This window comes from Empidonax traillii, unplaced genomic scaffold, assembly GCF_003031625.1.
Source record: "Empidonax traillii isolate 1590-97213 ecotype Southwest subspecies unplaced genomic scaffold, ASM303162v1 scaffold2:size4533513, whole genome shotgun sequence".
Classification (NCBI taxonomy): domain Eukaryota; kingdom Metazoa; phylum Chordata; class Aves; order Passeriformes; family Tyrannidae; genus Empidonax; species Empidonax traillii.
This window is the reverse complement of record NW_020955195.1, coordinates 3,160,793-3,181,145: the sequence shown is the minus strand read 5'-3', so window position 1 is coordinate 3,181,145 and position 20,353 is coordinate 3,160,793. Positions and strand designations below refer to the sequence as shown.

General features: G+C 40.2%; 1 protein-coding gene across 17 annotated transcripts in view; it reads right to left on the bottom strand.

Annotated features, from left to right (window-relative positions):
* NRG1 (neuregulin 1) overlaps positions 1 to 20,353 on the bottom strand; it is a 439,630-nt gene that overhangs the window by 6,667 nt on the left and 412,610 nt on the right. For 13 of the 17 annotated variants that reach the window (XM_027897380.1, XM_027897301.1, XM_027897460.1 and 10 more), the window contains 3 exons: positions 14,503 to 14,561; positions 8,127 to 8,150; positions 3,405 to 3,507 (listed from right to left, as the gene is read on the bottom strand). In XM_027897380.1, the coding sequence (XP_027753181.1) occupies positions 3,405 to 3,507; positions 8,127 to 8,150; positions 14,503 to 14,561 (186 nt within the window). Of the gene's footprint in view, positions 1 to 3,404; positions 3,508 to 8,126; positions 8,151 to 14,502; positions 14,562 to 15,215; positions 15,284 to 20,353 lie in introns of all 17 variants that reach the window. The other 4 variants (XM_027896801.1, XM_027896637.1, XM_027896889.1 and 1 more) reach the window with 2 other exon arrangements.

Genomic DNA, 20,353 nt, shown 5'->3' with positions numbered 1-20,353 from the left:
GAGTGATTTTAAGCCAGTGACCTTTATGCCCTTGCAACAGCACAGGCAAGGTTTCTGAAGCCCATCAGCTGGCTGTGCCTCAGGCCTTGCTTGCAGACACTGGAAAGTGATCTTTGTGATGTGGCAGTTCCATGTTTTTTTGGCGGGATTCATGTCCTACCTAAACAGTGTACTTCAAATACATAAATGTGTTAAAGAAGTGAAGGGTGCAGAGGAAGCCTGAGAAATCCCAAGTGAGTGGCTATGTGAGGTATGCCTGAACCTGCAGACTCCCTGGCAGTTTTGTTTTAGCAACATCAGGTTCACTCTTTAACCTAATGATTACCAGGTGGATGCCATGGCTGCAAATGCATTTAGTAGAACCTTCCATGTACTAATGACATGGTCTCTGGCTGACTTTGATGTTTCTACTTTGTCCCATCCTCAGCTGCTCTTTCCCCACTTGCTATTAACATATAAATCATATGAGGAGTGGCTGAGGGAGCTGGGGTTGTTTAGTCTGGAGAAAAGAGAGGCTCAGGGGTGACCTTATCACTCTCTACAACTACCTGGAAGGAGGTTTTAGCAAGGTGGGGGTTGGTCTCTTCTTCCAGACAACTAGTCACAGGACAAGAGGAAATGGCCTCAAGCCGCACCAGGGGTGGTTCAGTTTGGACATCAGGAGAAATTTCTGCATGGAAAGGGTTGTTAAGTATTGGAATAGACTTCTCAGGGAGGTGGTGGAGTCACCATCTCTGGAGGTATTCAAGAAATGATTGGATATGGCACTTAGTGCTATGGTCTTATTGATACGGCGATGATCAGTCAAAGGTTGGATTCCATGATCTTAGAGGTATTTTCCAATCTAAATGATTCAGTGATTCTGTAATCCTTCCGTCTCTCCTCAGAAGAACTTTTCAGGAGATCATTCATTGCAAGTTGTCAGCAACAAAACTTACAGCACAGTAAAACCTGGCGCTGTGAAAGCTGTGCAGAACACAATAAATAGTACACATACACAAAAAAACCCCCAAACTAGAGAAATAGCTATTCAATTTCAAACTTAATTTATCAATATTCCCCAGTTTTGTTTGATTCTTGCTGGAGAACTTCCACCATACTGCCACTGAATCCATGGAAATGAATGGAGGATGCAGGCTCCAGCACTGTGGAGTGTATGTGACCTTGGCTGTGGCAAAAGTTAAAATACATGCAATTCCCTAAGCTGTATGCAGAATGCAGACAGTTTTGGCAGGGTAGGACAATGTAAGATATAATAATTTTCAATCCTGTTGTGAACTCAAGGGGACTATTCTAAGCTTTACAAATAGGAAGGGTGAGGGAAAACAATAAATATGTTGAAGCTTGATAGCCAGGAAAGCTTAAAGACAATGAAAACATTACTTGACACACAGAGCATTTTACATATTTTCTCTGTGTGTATGTGCTTGGATAGTGGAAAATGCTTAATTTATATTGCACCACATGAATGGCATAAGCAGAGATGGCTGCTTTGGAAATGCTCCTGTCTCAGCAGGATGCAGTCCCTGATCCATCTGGACTTTCTGCTTTGAGGATAACCAGGCATCACCTTAGGACACATAAGTGGTTAAGGTGGATGGAGAGTGCAGTGCCAGGAGACATTTGAGCAGCTGCCCGAGGACCTGACTGGGCTGAAAAGTGACACTCGAGCAAGGGTTTAACTTGATTTCACATCTCCCTGAGACCCTGGAGACCTTGGGAGCTGAAGACAACCTTAATATTTTGACATCATAGAGAAAGTGGGTTCTAGAATGAGTTTGAGTTCATCATCTGCAGGACTGAGATCCTGGCACATACCGCCTGTGAACCTGTCCTTAGGAAACTGCATTACTTTCCCATGTATTTGCATTTGCATGCTTCCATCTGTGCTGTTTGTCCTCTAGGAAAACTTACCAAAAGCTTACCACTTACCAAAAAAAGAAATTACTCCACAAAGCTGAGAGGAAAGAATAATGCAAAAGGTAGTGTGTATTTCACTTACTCTAGGAAGCTTTTCCCTCAGTGTAAATGACTTGCAAATAAACTGCCTCTGAATTAAGACTCAGTGACTGAAGATACTGCCTTAGCAATTGATACATCCAGTATCTCTTGCGAAGAGACCAACAAAATCCGAGCCACTACATTTTATTTAGACTGTTCTCCTAACACCATTTGCAGGATTCCTCCTGGTTTCTGGGTTTTCCCCTATTTGGAGAAAAGAGCATATGGAAATCACCTCACAGATAGCTGTCTGGCACCACTGCCGCATTTGGAGGGCCATGAACTGGCATGGTGCTCTCATCCGCTGTGTTGGAAAACATTCAGCTTCTGGCTCATGGTGATTGCTGATGTCTGGGGCAAACAAAGCATCCAGACCCTTGATGGGTTCTGGGGGCTATTTATATAGAAAATTGTACTTCAAACATACTGACTGTGTTGAAATTCATGGGGATGTCTTGGCTGATTTCAATGAACTCTGGATCAGGAAATATACAATTTAGCTGCTGTGGCTTGCCAGTTGTCATTTCTGAAAGCAGTAATTGATCTGATTATTTTATAACTGTTTCAGTTGTTCTTCACTGACCACTGGCACAAAGTTTTGGGTGGGAGCAGCTCTGTGTGTGTGTCTGTGTGACTCTCACTGATGGGGAAAAATGATCTCTCTCCTCCCCCACGTTTAGCACATCCATTATTGGTGGGGCCTATAACAAAAAACAACAACCCAACTGCCAATCAGACCCTGAAACAGTAAATCAGGTTTATAGAAATGTGGAATATTTATGATAAGGGTTTTCTTTATTTTGGTGGGGAGATTTATAAGAGCAGCCAGAATTCTGGCAGCAGAAATTCTGCTGATGTTCTGTGTAATTTATGGTCCAGGGTGCCTCATGCATGTTTGAGAATCACCCCCAGTAATTTAGAGACTCACAGAATGCATTTAAGTGCCTGCTTTTACATTTAGAGCACTTTTGTGTTCATTTCTTTGGCCTTTGGTGCACAGTAACTTTTAGCACCATTAGTCTTGTCTCAAGTACAAACAAACTAGACTGATATGTAAAATTTACTGCTGGGAAGCAACATGATTCCAGTTTTGGAGTTTGTTCCTTTTCAGCTGGGGAAACTGGCTGGAATGGGTGATAGAGAAAAAAAACCCAAACCAAAACCAACAAAACCCCTCCCCCAAAAAAACCCTGAGAAACCTTTCAGATACCTGCCTTATATTTGCACTGCTGATGGACATGGAGACCTACACTCGTTTGGCTTGGACCAGAGTACCCTGTCTACAAGTTTGTCTCTTCCGCTCAGCTCTGGAGAAACCCAGATACAACCTTACACTCAGAGGAGTAGAAGCTACAGTCAACTGACCAACAACCAAAGATATAAAATAGAAGAGAAAAGTTTACTTGGTTTTGCAGTAGGCCACCACACACATGATGCCAACTACTAGAAGAGCAATGCAAATGCCAGTTATGGTCAGCACCCGTTTCTGGTACAATTCCTCAGCTTCTAGAAAGGGACAAAAAAAAGAGAAAGTCACAACATGGAGGGTGGCTAGGCAAGGAGCACACCATCAACAACTGGCATGCTACAAACCACTCCACAAATTCACACAGCCACACAGACACAGCCACCACACTTCAGGCAGACTCATTATTAACTGCAAGGAAAACAGGGCTACACCACAAACTCTTAACACAATAGTGGAGATGAGTGCAATTACAGTCAAAAGTCAGTTTGGTTTTTGTTGTTGTTGTTTGGTTGGGTTTTTTTGTCTTTTTTTCGTTGTTGTTTAAGTTAAGGAGAATAATTTCTAAGCAACAACTTCACAATTGACAAACACTCAGCGATTGCTGGAAATAAAAATTCAGTGTGCTAAGGTAATAACATGAATTTGCAAATGTTTTGGAAGTTTTACTCTGCAAAGACAGCTGGAATGAAAGCCAATTTTACAGGTCTTAAGAGAAATTTATTTTCCTATTATCTTTTTTGGATTGTTTTCATATCCAATGCCCCTCTGCTCCCATGTCAATTTGTGTCTCAGCTGTCTTTACAGGAGAGATTTCAAAATATTCTTCTACATTTGAGACATGAGCTTGGCTTGTAATTATATCAGCAATGGAAATGAAGATACGTTTTGAGCTCTGGTCATAAAATTCATACTCCTTCTCCAGTGCTCTCCTAAAACACAGCAAAATCTACAACCAGCAGTGCCTTGTATGAGAGAAATGTTGAGTTTCTACTTGCATCTCTTTGTGACCAACAAAGGAAGTCTCTATCTGGGGTGGCAGCTTGCTCAGCAATGACAACTTGTTACTGATCTCATTCATTGGAGATATTTCACTGTTACAAAGGTGTTAGTAGCACTGGTAATGTTTGGGTTGGAGCTACTGATGCTTTCCAGCCTTGCTCACGCTTGGCAGAGAGCACTGCCGAGTGCTCTGCTGGGGAAACGTTGTGCGAGGAGTGCTGAGGCAGAGGCGCATTCTGTGTTGACGCTTTACAGATGTGGATTTTCATTCCTGCTTTTAGGGCAAAAATGGATGTCTAGTTTTACTCAAGTCTTATTTTTGATCAAGCAAGCAGTCTGGTATTGACCTGCAGTATCGACCCCAGCTGGAATATCAGCAGGTGATTAAAAATAAATGAACGAATTAGAGTTGCACAGCTCTGCGCTTCCTTTGGGATAAAAGCCAGCATTATTCCTGCTGGAACAGGCTTACATGAACATAAAAGGTCTGTGGGGCAGTTCACCAGGAGGTACAGAGCTGCACAGTGGTCCCTCACATCTGCCACACATCTAAGTCCAAATGATGTGCTGTCACAAATGACACACCAGTTCAGGTGAAAATACTCCTTACTGAAGAGGGATCAATCTTCCCTTCAAGGTTTTTCCTGAGCTTGAGTAGTTTAGTCTTAAAGTTGCTGCGAGCAAGTGGCAAATATTCCATGCAACAAACCAAAAAAGCAAAAAGAAATCTTAATTTCTCTGATACAATGCACGGCACTATGGAATAAATTTGTCCTACAAGCCAAACCCAATGCAAACCAAAACACCAGCAAACAGGTCATGAGCACTGTCAGACAAAATTAATAGCTCTAATTATTAACAAGGAGGGGAATGGGGGGAGAAGAAGTGAGTTTGGTAAAACTAGAATGCTGCAAAAATGTATTAAAGAAAAAAAAAGTAACTCCAAGAACAGAAAGTCAAAAAAAGGGAAGGAAGAAAGGGCTGAAACTCCAACCAAACCAAATCAGGAGAAAGAGAAAGAGAGGAAGGTGAAATAAAGGGAGAGACAAGATTAAAAGGTTGAAAAGTCAACTGCAGGCCTGGCACAACATGCTTGATACTGGAAAAAAACAGAGAGAAGAAGTGCTTAGGGACAAAAAAAAAAAAAAAAAAAAAAAAAAAAAAAAAAAAAAAAAAAAAAAAAAAAAAAAAAAAAAAAAAAAAAAAAAAAAAAAAAAAAAAAAAAAAAGGCTGAAGCAGAGTGTGAAGGGATTTCTCATACAGCATAACTCCTCGCCTAGTTAGTGGCACTTGATCCCCTTCCCACTTTTGCCTCTTCTGAAAGCGCTTATTAGTTAGCCATGGAAATGGTGTATTACGAGGATGTCACAGGAAACAGGAGAATTGAGCTAAGCAATTTAAGGGCTAATTTAAAAAGCTTTGAAAAAAATTTTTTTTTAATTTTATTTTTTTTAAAATTTTTTTTTTTTTTTTTTTTTTTTACTGTCATGCCTTCAGCTGTTAGCTTGTGGAAGCAAAATGAGTAACGACACATCAACCTGTTTTTCTTGGAGGGTAAGGGAGAGGAGGAAGAAGATTAATTAACAGCGGAAACTCTGCTTGGTTGTTTACACTCAGGGAAAAACTGCACTGACTCCAGGAGGTTTGCTCTGCTCTGAGGCTGTTGCCAAGCGAGCTGGGATGCTGGCTGGTGATGGCCTGCCTGAGGTTGCCCAGTGGGCTGAGGCTTCTTGCTTGTGTGTTGGACACTTGTGGGCACTCACCCACGCAGGGGAGGGGGGATGCAGCAAGGGAGCATCCCAGAGTGTCTGCTGGGACTGTAGGTCTTGAGGGGCACAGAAAATTAAAACCCCCAGGTCTGCGTTCGGTGCCTCAGTTCCCTCCCGTGCCCCTAAAAAAGAGGCTCTGCGGACAATCCAGCTTGACATGGTGTGTGGGAATGGTGGTGCTGCCATGCCCTCTCCCAAAATCTGTGGGGGAGTGACTGCCTGGGAAGGCACATGGTTCTGGGCATGCCATGCCCAGCAAACCAGCAAGCTCTCCTGTAAGCCTGGCTGTGTTTCTGGCTGACTGGGGACAGAAGGGGCCAGCTGGAGGATGTCCTGGTGTCCTGCAGGGGCCAATGTGGATGGCAGGGGATGCTGGTGGCTGGGAGGGGTCAGGGATTCTGGTCACGATTCTGCAGATGGCATGGTGCCTTGAAGACAAGACTTGGACTCGCTGTTTCAGGCCAGAAGAAGGCTGCAAAGCAGGGACTGAACTCCTGTGGGGCACTTGAGGTTATTCCACGTCTTGCCCCAAAACTGCCTTCTCTCTCTGACCAGTATTAATATTTACAGTCACTTAACGATTCCCAGCTAAGTAACATGTGCTGATCAAACCACCCTGAAAAAAAACAACAGCAGCAGCCTTGCAAGGAAGTCTGTGAAGAATTGTATGTGCTGTGAAAATTTGGAAAAGATTTTGGCCTGTTAATTATTAAAAATAATTTCAATACTTTTTTTCACATACAGAATGCTGGGGAAATCAAATCAACCTAAGACTTAAGTCAAGATATTAAATCCCTCTATGTGCAGCTTTTCAAACATGCACTTTATGCAATTAATTTCACATTATTCTAATTTATACATAACTGGTTATCTATATCATCTTAAATTTATTCTGTGGTCAAGTTTTTCTTCTTACAGGTGTCTGGGGATTTTAAAAATAATTTAATTCCAAGAGGTTGTTTCTCTGATTGTTTCTTATATAAAACAAAATTTTCAAGTCAGTTTTTTAAAGGATTTTAATTTAACTATTCATATGTTTATGTAGCCATGTATCTTCTACTACAATCTATTCCTTATGAGTGAGAATTAATATTACCTTGTGATAGTAACAAAAATTAGCTGGGTTGTGAGTGGTTTTTTAAATTAGGACTTGTAGTGGGTTTTCCACAGTTCACAGCTTAAGCTAATGACATTTTGTGGGGACATTTTTAATAAGAACACTAAAACTGTGTGAAAAGCATCACCATCTGTTTTTTTTTTTTTTTTCATTTACTGACAATTATAGAGATTCCAAACTAAAAGTGACCTGAATTTCAAGTTAGCCTATTCAAGAGATGCATTATTTTTACCTCTGAATATGAATAGCTAGTCAGATAAGTACAGTCTATTCATGAAGAGGACTTAAAAGATTTATTTCTGTTATATTTAAAACTGAGGTGTAAAAATACAATGCCAATGTTCTTGGTTGGATGCAATATGAGTATAGTATTAGAAATACTGAATATATTTGCTGACTAGAGGATCTGGAGTCTAGTCTACTTAAATTCCTAAATAACTTCCAGCCCACTTCTAATTTACAGACCTGGAAATGAATGTATATATGTCTATCATTTACACATATATGTTCAGGCAACTGATCAACACACCTAGATGTGGGTTTAGACATAAAACTTTACTTGGAAACCAGAGCTCAAAACTTCAAATTTGCAGAATTTTAAGTGGCCGTAACAGTTTATCTTTTTTAATATACTGGTTAGTCGTTTTGCTTAATGCTTACAGTGTTTCCAAAACCTGGCAACCTTAGAAGAACTCAGCAAAGCAAATGTCAAAACTGTACAGCAGAACATAGTGCACTGTGTTATGATTACCTCAGTAATTCCTAGAATTCATTAAGTCTGTTATATTCTATCACTATTAGCATTTTAGTGAACAGATCCCCACTAACACTTTGACAAGGGTTGTTGTTATAGCTGTATGATCCCTTCTAAAGCATAAAGAAATTGGTTAAGAACTGAAAAGGGGAGGTGGAGAAAAAAAAAATAAAATTAAAGGGGGTTTATCTCTCAGGGTCTAGAATCTGCAGGCTAAAAGGAATGATTGGTCCATACCCATAAATTCAATCCCAAGATGCTCTGCCAATGCAGAAAGTTGTCAAAAAAAGAAAGAAAAAGGAAAAAGTTTCAGAAAAGAGCAATACACTGTACTCAAAAATAAATCACATATGAGAATTATGGCTATTCTGTGTCTGCACATGAAACAGGACAAAGGGGTGCCCGGTTACAGGGGCAGTGCCTTTCTAAGCTATGTGACCAGACCTTCTGCAAGTCTTACACACAAAAATATGTATGTATGGGGGATCTGAGCAGCCACAGGAACCATTAACCCTTAAAAATGTTGCTGAGATGGGAGGGGCTACGGCCTGAGGATGCCAAGCGCAATTGCTGGTTGGTTCCAGGTGGGACCATAAAAGGAAAGGGATGCTTTACAAAGGGTAGCATCCCCCTGCCAATGGGTTGCGCATTACTCCCCCTTCTGGACCTGCTTCTGTCCCCACAATGCATATCCTTGCTCTTGTAGGTTGTGACCTGGAGGTGGCTGGAACTTTTTGCTCAGCCCTGGGAGTCCTTCTCTGCTTTGCAGATTGACTGCTGCAGGGCTCTGGCTTCTGGAAAACGAGAAACCCAATCCATTTTTCCCTGTCTTTGGGCTGTGCTGCCTTGGCAGAACAACTTGTTGGCCTGCTGGATGGACACTGGGGCACAAGGCCTCATAACCCCTTACACAGATCACATGCCTAAATCAGCACCCCCAGGCCCCAGCAGCTGAGGGTAAGGAGGAACACAGGTTTTCCCCCCAGCACATACCCCTTCCCATGGGGCCAACACCATAGCCGTGGTAGGTCTTGCCTTTTTTTTTTTTTTTATTTCTTGTGTGCCGTGAAATTTAAATCCAATCCTAATTTTCTCACCAAATAGATTTTTTTAATATAGTTTACACACACGGGGAATGCAAATTCCTTGTTGCCAATCAGTAACATTTTAAGGGTTAAGTAAGCTGGAATCCATCCAGGTCTCTTCCTAAAGAGCCAGTATTACATGCCTACCTGAGCCCTGCTAACAATATACATTAGTTGCATAGAAAGCTTGGTTAAATCTTCAATAAAATGAATTACATGCCCATGCATATATATTGCTGTAATTATGCTTGCTTATAGGTAAGACACCTAGCTTGAAGGTGATTTAATTTTAGGGGAAGTAATTCATATCATGCAGTTTCTATTTCAAATAATTAAGTAAGAAGTTGGTACCTAAAATGGGAATATGTTCTGGCCGAAAGACCTAACAAAAAAACATGCTGAAAAAACATGCATTGCTTATTCAAACCTACATGTTATGCAGCTCTTATTTATCTATGGTATTCCTAGGTACATTCCCTAGACCTGATCAAAAGAAAGCAGAATACCCCAACGCTTCTCATTTTATAAACGGATTATTATTTTGATATTTTCATATTTAACCCAATTATTGTTGCATGTTTTTTGCATGCAATGTGATTTCTATTGAGTATTTGTCTAGGTGCTCTAAGAATAAAATCAATCAATTATTTTTAACAGCTCAGTTTTCATTCTGGATGTGACTCGAGGGGGGACATGATAGTACTGGAGAAAAAAAATAGGAAGCACTTTTTTTCCCCAGAGTGATTTAACACTACAACTGCTGAGGCACAGTGTCTTGAGTGGTGTGCCACAGCTACTGGGGCCCCCAGACTTTAGGGTGGCTACCCTATAGGTCTAGATGGGTGGGTGGCCTGGAGATACAGTGCTGCCCATTCAGGGATGAGGACTACCTCAGGTTTTTTTAAGAGACCTTGCACCTCACAAAGGAAGGACACATTTGGATAAACTGCAACATCAGAGAGGTCCAGGGAGACTCATTTCAACTCTGAAGCAGCAAGGCGTCATGTCTGTTAAGTATTGTTTAGTTTTCTTATTAAATGTGTTATGTGGGTAATGAGACATTTAAAAAGAAATTCTTTTTCATGTAATTTGATTTGGAAACAAAATCCCCTGAGCTATCAGAGAATAGAACTCCTAAATGTCAGTCAATTCTGTTTGAGGGAACAAGATACAGTCTCTTTGTGACATTTAGGATCCACTTTGTATTAAAAATCTTGGTTCATTTCAGTGGTATTCAGGCTGCAAAATGGGTTTTGAATTTAGGATTTAAAGTCCTCTGGCTCCTGTAAAAGTGTTATCCTGCAACTGGTTTGAGTCTTAGAAGCATGGAAAATTTGCCCTTTCCTAATTGAAGTATTCTATCATAGTAATTTTAGTATGTAATTACATTTATTGAGCAGTATATAGTTAGAGCTCGTTAGCCCATAAGGCAATCCATCTACATCCTGAGGACCTCGCTGCCACCGTCCAAGCTCGCTTGGCCCCTGCAGATGAACCTCAGGATTAAAGGGTGGGCTCAGTTCCGCGCACACTGTGTCTCATCTAAAAAATCCAATGCGCAGGCTGGAAGGTGTAAAGACCTTCCCCGGTTCTTCGTTCACAAAGACTGGCCATTACATTACTAGTATATAGTGAAAAACTGTCTTTTTTAACCTTCAGCAGAAGATGCACAATGGCATTTTCCAATTTGTATCATTTAGGGGTTTTGGTCTCAGCACATAAAGTGGACAATTTAGGGTTCTGAAAGGCTTTAAAAAATGAAAATTTCCAGTAAGACTGTATAGTACCCTTATACAGATCTCATACAGATGTGAACACCTGAGAAATATATAGAAACTGAGAAATACTGAGGCAGCAAAATAACTAAAAATGTACTTTTTGAAGATCTGTAATTTATATGCAAAGACTGGAAAATCAAGGCCATCACAGAGTAACTGCATTTTTGGCCACCCTTCTAGGATATCAGAGCTTTTCTCAACTCTTGTCCCCTTCAATGCCTCAAACAGGTTCATCTTGGCCATATGAGGCAGGGGTTGTCATCTAAATCCTTCTTGGTACAATCCCCCTTGTTCATCAGGGATGGCCGAACCGAAATGGACACAGTTTAAGCTGGTGTCCCATGCTGAGGGAAGGCATGGACCATGTTCAATTCATGCCCAAGAAGGCCCAGAGCACGCCCCTCAAGCTAAATTCACTGTTCACGAGTGAAATTGGCAAGTCCATTGGCCCTTTGGGTGGGGCCCTTGGTCTGTCTGGGGTATTTGAGAGGACAAAGGGTTTACCTGTGATTATGCTCCAGAGAAGCTTCCTCAACCTTCTATTAATTCACAGCTCTGTCACTGTTTCTTACCCCAAGGATCATTCTGCATAGTGTTGTTCTAAGAGTTCTCATGCGTAACTTCATAAAAATTAGTCAAAACCTTTAAAGTGAACTGATTATTTTTCCTCCATTTGCCCTGATTCCTCGACTTCAAGGGAGTGAATGTGTGAACATTCAGATACAGCAAATATATCCGCACGGAACAGATGTATTTTTGGAACACTCTGAGGGCTGCCTTCTGCTGTCTTTAAGGAGCAGTGGTGGACCACGAGCCTCAAAGTCAAAACGGTCACAGCAGAGCGGCAGGGTAGCACACCTGCTAGCAGCTGTGACTGCTGTGCTCAAGAAAAGGACATTACAGGGTCTGGCAGCAGGCTCCAGGGACGAGCAGAACACTAGCACATTTTGTTCTTCAGTTTCCCTTGGACTACAAGGGCAGTAAGCACCAGCTGAAGGGGAAATAGGTGTACCTGCAGTGCTGGAGGTTAACTGAGACAGTGGGGAATCTCACAGTCATCACCTCTCAGCACCACTGGTTGTCCTATGGTTTGGGGTGTTTGCAAAGATGGAAGACAGTGTAAACAGTTAAGTGTAAACATGTGCTTTCCGGTAGCCTCTCTCACATCCAGTCCCAGTTATGCTCATGCTTCTGTTGACAGAAAGGACTTCTATGGATAGCTTTTCTTAAATCGGAGAGCTACCTAATTTCCTGTGTCCCTTTTCAACCTATTTCTACTGCACAATGCTAAATGAATTGTTTGGGGCTAACCAAACCACTGCCAAGATAAGCCAATTAGCCTTGCACTCTCTTGGGACAAGGAATTTCCAGAATGCTCAGTGGCAGCCTTTTCCCGGCCTTGCAAAAGACCCTCGGCGAAGCTCGTAACTTCAGGACTCTCAAATTCCAAGTTTAGGGCAGATTTCTGAAGCCATCTTTTCCTCAACAGCCAAATTAAGATGGTAACAGCTCATCAGTAGGCACACTTGGCTTGGAATCCCATTGACTCTGTCTTTCCAAATGAAGGAAGACTCTTCTGAAAGCAAGTAAAATTAGATAGCACTGTATAGTTCACACATACAGTTTTGTTTCCTACTGGCACTCATGCTGTTCAGTATTCCAGTTTGCTCTGTACTTTGCAAAAGCTGCATCTACAGAGCTAAGTCAATCATCAACAACACTTCTTGGAAAATATGGGCTTGGCTTTATGCCCCAGATGCAACATTCGCCTAAAGAGAACTCTCATTCTAAGTCCCCTCTTAAATGGTATGGTGTGGTCTTCTTTTGTTTTAATAATAAAAAGTATATAAATGCTTCTTCATTAATTTGTTGTTGTTGTTGTTGTTAAGTATAAATGCACCCTAGATGAACCCTTTCCAAAGTGTCATTTCCACATCTTTAGTGGCACAAGATGCAGGGTGGGCAGAAGTGCCAGAGTCTCACAGCCATTGACTGGGGCTCTCAGAGTAGCCTAAGGCAGGCAGAGGTGTGCTCTCCTGTCAGTGCATTTCAGGGAGAGGAAAGACTGAGACCAACTTAAGTATTTGTAACTGAGCATAACTCTCGCAGCAAGGCGAGGGCATCTATGCCTTTTCCATGGAGGCAATTTGAGAAAAACTCAAACTGTCATTTAAAAATCCCAGTTGAAAAACTAATGAAGGAATACCCACCTAAACTTTTTTTTTTTTTTTTTTTTATCCTGGATAGGAAAATGAATTTATAATCAACAGGCCACTGTTGCAAAATTTCCAGGGTAAAGTCAGCAGCAAACAATGGATCTCATATTTTTACACCAACTCTTTTTAAATTGTTCTTCTAATATCAGAAAACCTTAACTGCACTTTTCACCACAGTACCCAGGAAAGGCCACCCAAAATTTGGTAAACAAATACTGTCACAACATAAAATTTTTTGAATCCATAGTTACTAAAGGCATTTTAAAAATAACTCACACTAATGAAGCTTTTAAATCAGGGCATAAAATACACACTTGAGTGCTGGGAGGTCTGGTCTCCAGTCATCACTCTTGGGATTTACATGGGTAGCTTCCATGATGGGCAGTATGAATTATATATGGACATTTTTCATCCATCAATATACAAGGAAACCTTTGCATCTCTGCAGGCTCCAAAATGTCCAGCCCATGCTTACAGCTTTTTGTCCTATATACTAATGGAAATAAAAAGGATAGCCTATAGTATTTCTATGTTGGCAAGTAATCCATCAAAAAAATTGTTTCTATCATACTGGTCTTAGGTCACAGTACATTCTGATGCCAGCAGTAATTAATTGTGCATAGTACACATGCATTAAAATGTGAGATCTAAGCAATTTTCTTATGTGTTATCTTCAACTTTGCTATAGCCAGTGAGAGAAAAAAATGTATTTAGTGTACTATCTGTTTCCTCCCTGAATAATAATAATAAATAATAATAATAATAAACCCATTCCTTCATGGGAAAACTAATGAGATGTGACTGCAGTGCTGATTCTAACAGAATTCTGAAACAATGTCCTCTCTCTGCTTGCATATGTGTTTGGGACTTCTATTTTACCAATTAATCTGAACTATTTGATCTCTTGCACCTGTTACCCCCAATAGACCCAAAATATGTCAGACCCCATTGTTTAAGCCATCTCCCTCTCTTTTCTTTTTCTTTATGTGCTCTCTCAACTGAAACTTGGACAATGAGGAGGAAGTACGTTTTGATCCTGTTTGGCATGTGCTCACTAGAAACCAAGGAAACACCTCAATAACCTTTAACCTGTAGTTCCAAATGCAAATCTCATATACAATTAGAGGATTGGCTACCCGTCCCTTTTTTTCTGGGAGGAGTGCTGCTGTACTTTACCTGTTCACTAGCTTTTTGTGGCAAATAAAATGAGAGACTTTCAAATATAATTCTTGTACTTTTTCTGCTCGGAGTCAGTGGGGAGTCCATGTCAGACACTCAGTGTTAACTTCACAGCGTTCCTAAGTCCTGCATTTCCCCATAATCTCAATGCCAAACGATCCAGGAGAGTATTGCAATTGCGTTCTTTGTTATTGTTTCATGCAACAGGCAGAGACAATCAATATTAGGCCTTAGGCAACAAATCTAGTTACAGATTTAAGGAAAAAAAAAATCGAAGGAAAGATGCAGCGACAAGAAAGCAGCACCAACTGAGCATGCTTCTACTGCGGCACAGACAGAAAAGTAGTGGACGTACTGTAGAAGCTGGCCATTACGTAGTTTTGGCAGCGATCACCAGTAAATTCATTTGGGCACCTGAGAGGAAAAAACAAACAAAAAAATGGTAGAGAAAAAAAAAAAAAACAGAGAAAAGAGAAGAGGTGAACATATGCTAAGAAAGAAGCTCCTTCAGTGTGAACTGATATGACTTGGTGAGTTCACTTTCAGAAACTGAATCTCGGTTTAGCGTGTCAAAATGGCTCGAGACGTTGAGAGCAACTCATTTGCTCTGTGGAAATGTAAAGAAATACCCCCCTGAAAAACCAGCCAAAACCAAACCAATCCAGATCAAAGTGTGTTTCAAGATGTGAGACAGAAATCCACCATTCCAGAGTCCCAAATTGGTATTAGGATGCACTTTCCACAAGGCAGCAAGGACACAAGATCTGTACATCACTCCATGAGTTTGCTCTTTTAGGGTTGCACTTTACAGCAGTCTCCCAAACGAGAAAACTGCCATTGTGTGCAAAACAAATGCATCTGTGAATGAATGGAAAGATCAAAAATCACACAAATGAGAAACATTTTGGAGGTCAATAATGCCATGGTGTACAGATTGTACTTTAGAGAATCAGTCATAAATTAGTGAGTAAAGAGGCCAGTTCCAGCTGAACTGTGAAAACACCAAGTACTATTGATTTTGTTGCTGTAGTTGGGGAAGAAAGCAAAGTTCAGATTATTTTAACATACTTTCTTGGTTTTGGATTTTCATGGGCAGAGTTTCAGTACATCTTGCTCCAGTGAATCCAGGTTGGCACCTAAAGGGCAAAAACGTGATAAGCAATAGTACACCAAAACCACTGCACTAACAGACTTACATCTGCTGGTCTATGGAGTGCATTAAGTGATGTCCTGGTTAGGTGTTAGTGAAAAATCATCACAAAAGAGGCAAGAAAGTGTAATCTTTCCAGAAGATAACACTCTGCAAAATTTACAGCAAAAATCCATCAGAGGAAAAAAAAAATCTAGGAAGTCGTTTTCTTGACTATTTTGAAAAAAAGGGAAGAATTATGGCTAGCAAAAACGTGTACCGGTTCACTGCTTATTCCACCTCATGAAGGGACCTGATTGAGTTCTTTTTTCAAACTTGCAACACACTGTTGCTTTCACCAGTCACATAAAATCTGTGAAAACACCATGATTTCCCTATTTGTGTGAGGGCATATTGTGTTTTCTGGTAATTTGCTTCGAGGAGGAGTATTTAATACAGCAATCACAGAAAAGCCAAAAATATTCCAAAAAGTGAGAAGACAAACTCAAACCCAAAGGGAAGTACATTCAACATGGCTGACAAGTGGAAAAACAAGTCAGTCCAGTCACTAAGTAAGATGAGAAGGTAGAAGTGCTCTCAAAAGAAGGTCCATAGCTGTCTGACCTTGCAGTTCATAAGCTCTTCTGCAGAAAACTTCAGTGCAGCTTTTCCCTTGGTCATAGTGAAGGATGTTCTCTTCTGTGCTTTGCCTGTCTTTGCCGCTGCTTCCTGTTAATTCTTCCCTCACCTTTATTCTCCATTCTGGGGCAGAGCTCAGGCTCCCAAAATATCACCGTAGTGCTACAGACTTCAGTGTGAATGACTGTCCACCACACTAAATACATACAGATTTCAATCTTCTTTCTTTCTTTCTCCTTCTTCCCTCCACTCTTATCTAGTCTGCAATCTGAAATTGCCTGATATCTTCTTTCCTGAACACATCTCACTTGTGTTGCTTGTCTTTGTGATGTTCTCCATGAGTTTGCCGTGGTGCAGGAATATCTCCCTCTTCTTCTCCTGCTGATGACATGGTGCTAGCTTTTTTTCAAACTTCTTCATTATTTACTTGCCAGGGGCTGAAGAACGCTCTTATTTGCAAATGCACGTTGTTCAGAACAATCCTCCATCTCTTCAATCCATCTGAGCCTCATGTGTGTTGAAAGCTGTCCTGATTTTTTAAATTCTGCTTTTCCACAATTGCCTCTATCCCCAAGAGACACGGATACTGCTCTTGCACAAGCGGGACTTTCAGAAAATCCCTTTGGCAGAGGACCAGTGTCAGGCATAAACACTAGAATCTTCTTCAAATAAACCATGCAGGAATTATTTTTGTATAACAAAACACATATTTTGAGGATCTGCAGATAATTCTTTGGAGCTTATTGTTATTATTTTGCTTATCAAGGAAGGGAGTTTATGTTCTCCAGAGCCAAGGTAACATCTTTACATAAGTACCCAGTGTGGAGAGATCCCAGTCTCCACAGATACATTCATTTGAGAAAAATGCAACAAAGACAACTCTGCCATGAAAAGGCGATATTGCCGGGCATGACAGAAGAATTCTTGCATCCTTGATAGAAGGCAAAATGCCTTTGATAGAAAGCATTTCCATCTGTGCAACTGAATGAGAGTAAAATTATTTCCCACTGTTGTGATCTTGTTAAAGAACTGTCCCTGGAAAGCTGGCATTTGTGCACGCATGGTTTTCCATTCTCAGAGACCTCTATGTCTTGCTCCTCAGGCTCAACCCTGCACAATCCCAAGGAACATGCTGCTGATTAAAAGCCCCAGGCTTTGCTCCTGCAACTGGCCATTGGTGGGTTGCTTCCTCTGTGCTTGTTTTCAGATGTTGGTGCAGCTGTGGAGGTGATGAAAACAACTTGAGCGCTGGTGTAGACAAAGCTGAAATCACTTCCAGACCAGCCGGGGTCAGCCCTGTTGCGATGGTGCTGGGAACAGTTCAGGTGTGTTTATACTCGCTCTGAAACCATTGTCAGCAAACGGGCTGGAGCACCTGCCCCTGAGAATGGGCCCGGGGTGGGCCATCTGAGAGGAAAGCTGGGATGAGCCGGTCCTCATATGATGATGTGTGAGTGCTAAAGGCATTTTATGGCTCAGATGTGCAGTGCAGCGCTGTTTCCAGGTCACAAACAGCTTGCGATTGTATCCTTTTCAAAACACCATATCCTACTCGAAGTTTTCAGACTTTTATTTCGTTTTGTGTCTTTCTTTTCTGGATCATCATCCATGTTCCACTTTCTTTTATGACACTAGTTGAAGTAAAGCAACTTGGATGAAAGGGTAGAGGTTTGTGCTGTGAGAGATTAATAATTTCACTTCTGCCTTACAGAAGGCTACTCGGACTATTTATTTATTGCATTAACTGGGTAAACCCATGATACTGAACCACATATGACAGAAGAATTGCTTTTTTCCTCTACACACAGTAGCTGCAAAGAGCAGCATTTGTATGCATTCAGTAGACGCTTCTCAGAGCACTGAATGCATATCACCAAACTGTGTTTTGGCAGGAGAGGAATGGCTGAATGGATCAGGAATTCACATTTCCACTTCATTTACTGCCTATAAACAAATGCATTCTGGAAGAACATTCTGGTTGGTTGTTTGTTTGTGTTGTGTTTTTTTTTTTTTTTTCCCCATGGGAAGTACATTACTTTCATATTTAGTAGTCCATTTCACTGCCGAAGTCAGAACCAGTATTTCTATCCCACCTCTTGAAAGAATATCTCTGGAACTTCTCCTTGCGTCGCTGAAACAAATTTTCTCTTTTCACTGGTTTCAATAACTTTCTGCCCATTTCTACTCTACAAAGGCCTTTACATGAAGATACATACAGAAAATGGCTATATCTTTAAAAAGTAGTTAATTCACTCTTCTGCTGTTAAGAAAAGCATCAGCCTACTTCAGTTAGAGAGAAGCATTATTTTCATCCAGTGAAATTCAGATGTAAATTCATTTCTTCAATAACAACAAAAGCACTAGAAAAGATGATATCTGTGAGTAAGAAATCAGTTAATCAGACTAACAAGGCCTTCATGGTATGATACGTCAAAAGAACTCTTCAGAAGTGTAACAGATATTATGTTCATACAGTTTTTTCTTCAAGTAATAAGGAAATGCTAGGAATTTTGGTCTTAATTTTGAATTTATTGAAAAGGCTACCTGATCTTTCTGTCTTCAGTGAACCTGGGGACATGTTTCCAACTGAACAGAAATTACTTAGGAATCTCAGTCTCATAGGAAACCAGTAACATCCAGGCTTCCCAGGTCCATGGCATTTTCAAAATGTGATTCATGTTCCTGGGAAGCTTCCAAAAATTTTATACACTAGTTTATTTAAGCAGTCTCAAAGCTTCCTATTTCATCTGTCATATTTTGAGACTGTTTTGTTCAGTCTAGGGCCATAATTAAAAAGCACATAGGGAACGTACATGCTACCATAGATGTAGCTGCACAATGTTTAAGCCTTCACATGTTTCTTGAGTATTTCACGTGGTGACCGCTTGAAAGCAGGAAAGTTTCTCGAAGTTCACATCAGTACCCCTGAGAGCATGATCAGATCCCGTCTGGATCTTTTTTTTTTTGTTTGTTTTACACATGGTAAGATTTTAACAGAGGCTGAATGTGGTATCTCCTTTTTTTTTTTTTTTTTTTTAAATAGAATAGGGGATTTACAAAACCAGAGATATCACTTGGAAAATTCCATGGTTGTTTTGAATCTGAGTCATATTTTTTGGTTAGGGATAAAACCAATTTAGAATGATATGGCTCATGCTTTAAAAATTTTGTTTTTGCTCTCAACAGATGGACCATATGGAAAAATGTGAACTTGCTACTGAGGCAGAAATATGAAGAGCAAGTACCATATTTCAAGCATTCTGTTTCCACAGGCATGTTCTGGGAGTAGATTTATTTTCTCAGAACAATGAAGGCAATGTGTAGTGACTATATACTTATTTTAATTAACACTGGAATGCTAGAATTAAAAGTCAACATCTGCATTTTTAATGAAATAAGACGGAAAGTGTATTTTGTCTTTTCAGTTTCCCAGCGTACCCACTTTTAAGTACTCAATGCTTTTATTTCTTTTGTAGCTGTACTGTGTCCTGTTTTACTACACAACATAAAGTTTTGGTTCTGGCAAGTAGCAGAGAGCATAGCAAATGGCTCTGCAAAATAGTAGTGGCCCTGACAGTTCTCAGGATAAGAATTCTTCTCCACTGCCTTACTGTAAATGAGATTCACCCTCTCTAACTTTAAATCTCTGGTGCTTTTTCCAAATAGGTCTTGGACCACCCAAGGAGAGGCACATCTGCCAAATCTAGGAATTGCCTTTTTTTCAAATCCAGCCCCAGAATTAAAGGTTCTTTCTTGCCTGCAATGGGGGAAAAAAGCACCCACTTAATTCAAATGTCTCTGAGGTATATTATTAAAACAATTAGCCAGTGTATAACATCATCAAAAAACATATACAGATCTCTTAACTAAAAAAAAAAAAAAAAGTCCCCATATCAGTGAAAAGGGGACACCTCTGAAACTGGCAAGTCAATGTTAATGATTAGCAAGTCTCACAGATGCTGAGCTTTGCTGCCCCGGAGTTTTCTGAACAGTATTTGGACAGGAAGTTGAAACACGCAGGTAGGCTCTTGTACATGCTCTGAAGAGTCACGTCAAACTGCTCATCTTGTACTGCTGGTTTACAATGATCATGCACATTTAAGACAAATCTCTCTCTCAAAAAAGGATCCAACCCACCACAGCACACTTTTCCATATTCACTCTAGCTACAAATGATCCTAAAATCAGTGAAACATACATCACTTTCAGCATCAGAGCCATCTGAAAACCGAAAGTAAAACAAAGCCAATGAAGTGCAGGTAACATCATCCTTCTACCAAAAAAAAAAAAAAAAAAAAAAAAAAAAAAAAAAAAAAAAAAAAAAAAAAAAAAAAAAAAAAAAAAAAAAAAAAAAAAAAAAAAAAAAAAAAAAAAAAAAAAAAAAAAAAAAAAAAAAAAAAAAAAAAAAAAAAAAAAAAAAAAAAAAAAAAAAAAAAAA